The 8,575-nt window shown below is 43.7% G+C and overlaps 1 protein-coding gene across 1 annotated transcript in view; it reads left to right on the top strand.

Annotated features, from left to right (window-relative positions):
* Positions 1 to 217: 217 nt before the first annotated feature.
* Positions 218 to 8,575, top strand: part of erfl3 (Ets2 repressor factor like 3) — a 30,000-nt gene continuing 21,642 nt past the window's right edge. The window contains exon 1 of the mRNA XM_084336851.1: positions 218 to 450. Within this exon, the coding sequence (XP_084192977.1) occupies positions 419 to 450 (32 nt within the window). The 5' untranslated portion in view covers positions 218 to 418. The remainder of the gene's footprint in view (positions 451 to 8,575) is intronic.

The raw sequence follows: 8,575 nt of genomic DNA, 5'->3' as shown, positions 1-8,575 counted from the left end.
TAAATAAATAAGAATGATAATAAATCATTTAAAGTTTGGAATTTTTTTTTACAACTGAGGTAGGTAGATAACATTTTTAGAGACTAAAAGTACCAAAAAAAAAGGTACCGTTGGGTACCGGTACCGGTTCAAATGTGACCGGTACCCATCCCTATTCCTCGTGTCGCTCCATTGACCCAGACTGAAAGTTCTCTCCGTCTCCGTTCTCCTCCCAGGGTTCGCCTTCCCAGACTGGGCCTACAAGCCTGAGTCGAGCCCCGGCTCCAGACAGATCCAGCTGTGGCACTTCATCCTGGAGCTGCTGAGGAAGGAGGAGTACCACGACGTCATCGCCTGGCAGGGGGACTACGGGGAGTTTGTCATCAAGGACCCGGACGAGGTGGCCCGACTGTGGGGAGCCAGGAAGTGCAAACCCCAGATGAACTATGACAAGCTGAGCAGAGCGCTGAGGTATGCCGTCTCAAGATACTGAACGTGTGTGTGTGTGTGTGTGTGTGTGTGTGTGTGTGTGTGTGTGTGTGTGTGTGTGTGTGTGTGTGTGTGTGTGTGTGTGTGTGTGTGTGTGTGTGTGTGTGTGTGTGTGTGTGTGTGTGTGTGTGTGTGTGTGTGTGTGTGTGTGTGTGTGTGTGTGTGTGTGTGTGTGTGTGTGTGTGTGTGTGTGTGTGTGTGTGTGTGTGTGTGTGTGTGTGTGTGTGTTTCCCTAGCCCTCTTGACTGTGAAGCGACTTTGGGTTTCCTGAAAGGCGCTATACATTTTTTATTTATTTTATTATTAATGTTTTTCATCTCTGTGTCCTCCCTGAGTTGGTACTGCTAAACTTGTGACAACCTTTTGTTGACTTCTGACCATAACCTAAACGACTACATACTTAACCTTAACCTAGCCGTAATTATAACCCTAACTGTTCTTCCTTAGCCCTATAATAGTTTTCCCTTGTAAAAACGGGGGGAAACGCTTTCCTCACTATGTTAATTGTACTGTACCTATGAGGACCTCTGGACCTCGTTAGGGTTGGGAACAAAACTCAAAATCTATATCGAATTAAAATCGTATCAATTCCCAACCCTAGACCTCGCACGTGGAGATACACCTGACACACACGTGCACTTATTGTAGTTTCCGAATGTTCTGTCTCCACTCTTCCAGCTGTGACCCTGAAAGGTTTTATAAGACACTGTCATGGCTCTGACTCACCTGCACATTGTGTTAGTGCTGTCTACCTACATACTCACTTACCTACCTACCTACATACTCACTTACCTACCTACCAACCTACATACTCACTTACCTACCAACCTACATACTCACTTACCTACCTACCTACATACTCACTTACCTACCTACCTACATACTCACTTACCTACCTACCTACATACTCACTTACCTACCTACCTACATACTCACTTACCTACCTACATACTCACTTACCTACCAACCTACATACTCACTTACCTACCAACCTACATACTCACTTACCTACCAACCTACATACTCACTTACCTACTTACCTACATACTCACTTACCTACCTACCTACATACTCACTTACCTACCTACCTACATACTCACTTACCTACCTACCTACATACTCACTTACCTACCAACCTACATACTCACTTACCTACTTACCTACATACTCACTTACCTACCTACCTACATACTCACTTACCTACCTACCTACATACTCACTTACCTACCTACATACTCACTTACCTACTTACCTACATACTCACTTACCTACCTACCTACATACTCACTTACCTACCTACATACTCACTTACCTACCTACCTTCATACTCACTTACCTACCTACCTACATACTCACTTACCTACCAACCTACATACTCACTTACCTACCTACCTACATACTCACTTACCTACCAACCTACATACTCACTTACCTACCAACCTACATACTCACTTACCTACCTACCTACATACTCACTTACCTACCTACCTACATACTCACTTACCTACCAACCTACATACTCACTTACCTACCAACCTACATACTCACTTACCTACCAACCTACATACTCACTTACCTACCAACCTACATACTCACTTACCTACCTACCTACATACTCACTTACCTACTTACCTACATACTCACTTACCTACCTACCTACATACTCACTTACCTACCTACCTACATACTCACTTACCTACCTACCTACATACTCACTTACCTACCAACCTACATACTCACTTACCTACTTACCTACATACTCACTTACCTACCTACATACTCACTTACCTACCTACCTACATACTCACTTACCTACCTACCTACATACTCACTTACCTACCTACATACTCACTTACCTACCTACCTTCATACTCACTTACCTACTTACCTACATACTCACTTACCTACCAACCTACATACTCACTTACCTACCTACCTACATACTCACTTACCTACCAACCTACATACTCACTTACCTACCTACCTACATACTCACTTACCTACCAACCTACATACTCACTTACCTACCAACCTACATACTCACTTACCTACCTACCTACATACTCACTTACCTACCTACATACTCACTTACCTACCAACCTACATACTCACTTACCTACCAACCTACATACTCACTTACCTACCTACCTACATACTCACTTACCTACATACTCACTTACCTACCTACCTACCTACATACTCACTTACCTACCAACCTACATACTCACTTACCTACCTACATACTCACTTACCTACCTACATACTCACTTACCTACCAACCTACATACTCACTTACCTACCAACCTACATACTCACTTACCTACCTACCTACATACTCACTTACCTACATACTCACTTACCTACCTACATACTCACTTACCTACCAACCTACATACTCACTTACCTACCTACATACTCACTTACCTACCAACCTACATACTCACTTACCTACCAACCTACATACTCACTTACCTACCAACCTACATACTCACTTACCTACCAACCTACATACTCACTTACCTACCTACCTTCATACTCACTTACCTACCTACTCACTTACCTACCAACCTACATACTCACTTACCTACCTACCTACATACTCACTTACCTACCAACCTACATACTCACTTACCTACCTACCTACATACTCACTTACCTACCTACCTACATACTCACTTACCTACCTACTCACTTACCTACCTACCTACATACTCACTTACCTACCTACCTACATACTCACTTACCTACCTACCTACATACTCACTTACCTACCTACTCACTTACCTACCAACCTACATACTCACTTACCTACCTACCTACATACTCACTTACCTACCTACCTACATACTCACTTACCTACCAACCTACATACTCACTTACCTACCTACCTACTCACTTACCTACCTACATACTCACTTACCTACCAACCTACATACTCACTTACCTACCAACCTACATACTCACTTACCTACCTACCTACATACTCACTTACCTACCTACCTACATACTCACTTACCTACCTACCTACATACTCACTTACCTACCTACATACTCACTTACCAACCTACCTACCTATCCACCAAAGTCAGCCCTAACATTGATTAGGTACCGTATTGATCTGTACAGGTTGAGCTACTGTTTGTACCATGCTGTCTTATTTGACCCGGTCACTCCACCACACCAACTCCATCACCCTCCTGGTTAAGTTTCATGGCCACCAATCAAGCCAAGCACCTTATGCTGTTCTGGTGTTGGGCAGCGTCAGCAGTGAGTGACCTGCTGCACCACGTGTGCTCGGGGTCAGTGGACGAGGTCCCTCTCAGCACACACACTATTATGTGATGGTTGACCTCATCCAGGCCTCCTCCAGTACCCTGGATATGTCATACAAACTCTGTTCTGATCTCCGTCAGCGCACAGACACAAACACTGAACCGCTAACCTGAAAATGGCCCCTTTTTAAAGTGAGGACCAGCCTAAATGACCTCACTTCTTATGTCTACAACTCACTGGTCTACAACAACTGGTCCTCACAAGTTTAGTAATTAACGCGCATGCACACACACACACACACACACACACACACACACACACACACACACACACACACACACACACACACACACACACACACACACACTTGCAGACAGATGATTAAAGCCATTAAGTAGTGGAGAGGAGAACATAACAGCCCTTGGCAGAGAGGCTGTGGTCTAATCCGCGTGGCCACAGGTAATTGCTGCCAGACCAACAGAAATAGTTTGTGGATTGCGAGAGAAAGCAGGCCCTGGTAAAATGGATAAAACGCCGCAACGCAACAGACGCTTCTAATTGTTTGTTTTTTATTATCTGTGCTCCCATAAATAGATGTTTGACTGTGGTGTGTTTTGAATTATAGTCGGATCTAAAGTTATTCAATGATGAATTTTATGATCTGTATTTATGACAGTTCAGTGCATTATTGTTCAGTGCTGGCAACGTCCTGCTGGGGACCACACGTCACGTGTCCCCTGTTGCCGTCAGTTCTGCTGGGGACCACACGTCACGTGTCCCCTGTTGCCGTCAGTTCTGCTGGGGACCACACGTCACGTGTCCCCTGTTGCCGTCAGTTCTGCTGGGGACCACACGTCACGTGTCCCCTGGTGCCGTCAGTTCTTGCGTTTTCTCGCGTTTTGTTTGATGTGTCTTGACTCTTGAGTGTCCCAGGCCTCTTGTTTATAGCAGAGCAGGACCTAGATTAGGTTAAGCACTCTAAAGTGATAAAACACGTAGGCTATTCAAGCAGGGAAACGCATTGAGTTGCTTAGTTTAGGGTCGCAGAGAGGCTTACTCAAGTTCATTTACAGTGGTGGGATTAAGATGGTGTCTGTTACAGATGGTATCCGATAGGGACGGAGGGGATTAGCAAGCACAGTCACGTGCACGCTCTCTCTCTCACACACATACACTAAGATGTACAAACAGACATGCCAAACGTGTACATGCACACGCACTTACACAAACATACACATGGAACCCAGATGGAGAACACCAGAATTAGAGAGAGAGAATGTGGATGTGGATTCTTCTGGGCTAGCTGTGTATTTATAGTGTCCAGTCTGTGGTGGTGTAGCTTAGGTTCCAGTAAGACTTATATATAGCAGGTTGTAGGCTCCAGTAAGGCTTATATATAGCAGGTCTAAGCCTCCAGTAAGACTTATATATAGCAGGTCTTATGCTACAGTAAGACTTATCTATATATATATATATAGCAGGTCTTATGCTACAGTAAGACTTATATATATAGCAGGTCTTATGCTTGCTACAGTAAGGCTTTTATATAGCAGATTTCTTGAGAAAAAAGTGTTTTGGTACAGCCGAAGTCTTGAGTGTTTGGGTCCTTAGTTAGCTAGCGACAACTTAAGCGTGTATGCTACGTGAAGTGGGAGACAATTTGGAAATGCACGAAACTAACCAGTGTTTCTATCTTTTCTTTTTTTTTTACTTAAATTTTTATTGACAATTAACAAAAACAAACATAAAACAATACAATGACATGGTCACGGTGACATGTGAGCATTTGTGTTTTTATCTTTTAGATGACACTATGGTAGCTGACTAGCTGTATTCCAATGCAGCAGACTTTTCATGGTGATGTTAACTCCTCTCGTGCTCTTCCAGCTTCCAATGTTTGTTTTCCTGCTTACACACACACACACACACACACACACACACACACACACACACACACACACACACACACACACACACACACACACACACACACACACACACACACACACACACACACACTAAGGCTGAGCCCAAACGTTCGAACCTTCGTTCGTTACGTTGGCATTCGAATTCTAAATCAACATTCGAATTTAAAAATTTTAATAAACAAAAAAAATATATATATATATTATTATTACTATTTTTAATAAATTTTAAACCAATGGGGTTTTTCTTCACAGTTGCAGATAAAGATTAGGCTACACTAATATTATAGTATTAAAAGAAACTGATGAGTTATATTCATTAAAGAAAGTTGATTTAGTTGGGCTGGGGCTTCTCCCTGGGCTGGGTCTGGGGCTGGAAAGTTGATTTAATAAAAAAATAAAAAAAAAATTAATCGGATTAATCACTTTATTCAAATTGAGGATTTAGTTTGAGGATATTTAAAAAAAAAACTTTTTTTATCCACCTTTTCTCCCATTTTTTCTATATTTTCTCCCATCCCAATTTCGTATCATCCAATTCAACCCTCCCCTGTCACGGACGCTGTTTCTTGCCTCCCACAAGCCGGCTGCAATGTGGACTAAGTCATACATAGCACAAGTCCCCTCCGGTACTTGAGGTAACAGCAGTCGCATCTTTTCACCTGCGCAGCTCGATCTCTCAGTGGCGAGGAATAACGCGTGGGAGGCTCACGCTGCCCCCGACACTTCCTGATTCTACTGCGCAGGCGCACCAACCGACCTGTAGGAGTCGCTGTCCACAACGCCCGATCTCCACCCATCAGTTTCCCACCCCCTAATACGGCCAATGTGTATTAGTGCGGACGACCAGCTAAACTGAAAGCAAATGTGGAGCGCTGGGCTCGAACTGACGAGCCCAGCGTCTCCAGCATTTCGTGGCGAGCACCTTGCCCACTACGCCACGTAGCCGCCCATTTAAAAAAAAATTATAATAATGATTATTAAAAAAAGAAATTGATTATTTTTTAATTAAAAACGAAGGTTCGAAGGTTCGTTCGACAAACCCTGACGAAGTTCGAATCCCAAAAACAGGCTTCGGGGACAGCCTTAACACACACACACACACACTTCATGGGATTCCATAGTGAGACTTCTGTTTGAGCAGGATTTCTGTTTCAGTGGCAAAAACGAGCACTTTTATACAGTAGACGTACGTTACTTGGTGACCAAATCCAAATCGGAGGGAATTATTTTCACTCTACATTATGACCGGAGAGATTTACATATGTCGGACAACAGATTTTCCCGGTAGAAAATGTTTAATTACTAATTACCGGATAACAGAAACCCTGACACACACACGCGCACACGCACACACGCACACACACACACACACACACACTCGCACACACTCACATGGCCATGTTGTCACCTGGTTTGACACCAGAGCTGCCGTCAGTCTCTCACCACAACAGACAGTTGAAATAAAGCCTCTCAAGATGCTCACATCAATAGTAATGTGGCAAGAGGATTCATGGCACTAAAGATTAATGAAGTCATAAACACACACACACACACACACACACGCACTGTAAGCAGCCCCATATGTAGCACATGGTCTGCAGAGTGGCCCACCTTATGCCCTGCATATGGAGAAAATTTGGAGCCTCCTATTAATGGAGAGAACAGTCAGTGTGGCACTCGGCACTCTACACACACACACACACACACACACACTGTTCAAAGGGCACGCCTGTTTTTGTGCAGCTTTTATCACCCGGCCTTTGTGATTATTATTTTTACCCCCATGATCTTATTCTTTCCTGTCTGCCGTGCACATGGTGGAAATTCCCTTTATCAGGAATGCTATAGTGTGTGTGTGTGTGTGTGTGTGTGTGTGTGTGTGTGTGTGTGTGTGTGTGTGTGTGTGTGTGTGTGTGTGTGTGTGTGTGTGTGTGTGTGTGTGTGTGTGTGTGTGTGTGTGTGTGTGTGTGTGTGTGTGTGTGTGTGTGTGTGTGTGTGTGTGTGTGTGTGTGTGTGTGTGTGTGTGTGTGTGTGTGTGTGTGTGTGTGTGTGTTGTCTTTCCATTGAGAGGACACAGCCTCGGTCCTCCATGCGTCATCAGAGTCTCCTGCTCCCACGGCTGCTGTGAAATTCCCACTCCTGTTGAGAGGATTAGACTCAAACTGTGTGTTTATGTGTGTGACTGAGACTGTGCGTGTGTGTGACTGAGGCTGTGTGTGTGTGTGTGCGTGTGTGAGAGGAACACTGAGGCGCAGGCGGTCATTCTTTGTACTCGTCTTGTAGTTCCTGTTTTTCTCATCATTTCATTTAGGGATGTCCCGAGTCGACTCCCCCAAAAAAAGTATTTTTTGCCCCCAATACACATCATGTATTTTAGAGTTTAGTGAAACCACTGAATTATTGAATAACTCTGCTTAAAGGGAAAAAAAATTGCCTACATTAGATCTTTCCCTTAACACATTGACCGCCGGGGGTTGTGCCCATCTCATACCCTCTCTGCCACCGTTAAAAGCCTATGGAGATGTTTATCTTCTTTGCAGGGCTATAACTTTTTAAATTGTATTGCTATATCTGCATTACTATGGCCCATTCAACATCGATTATCTATCGTTCAGGATGTGGGAACGTTATACTTTTTCATTCATACATTGTTGTGTTAATACTAGGGCTGCAACGTTTAGTCGACATAATCGACGACGTCGATCATAAAAACTCGTCGACGCCGAATTTTTGCGTTGATGCGTCGTATAAAAAAAATCAAAAATGTTGTGCACTACCTAGCTTTGTGAAAGTGGCTTCTCAGCTCTGGTCCAGCTGAAGTCAAAGCAGAGGAACAGATTGGACATTGAGCATGACCTCAGAGTTGCTTTGTCTACCATCACCCCAGACTTTGAGACTCTTGTCAG

The sequence above is a fragment of the Notolepis coatsorum genome (genome assembly GCF_963971535.1).
Source record: "Notolepis coatsorum genome assembly, chromosome: 19".
NCBI lineage: Eukaryota > Metazoa > Chordata > Actinopteri > Aulopiformes > Paralepididae > Notolepis > Notolepis coatsorum.
The sequence above is the reverse complement of the archived record's forward strand: the minus strand, read 5'-3'. Positions and strand labels throughout refer to the sequence as shown.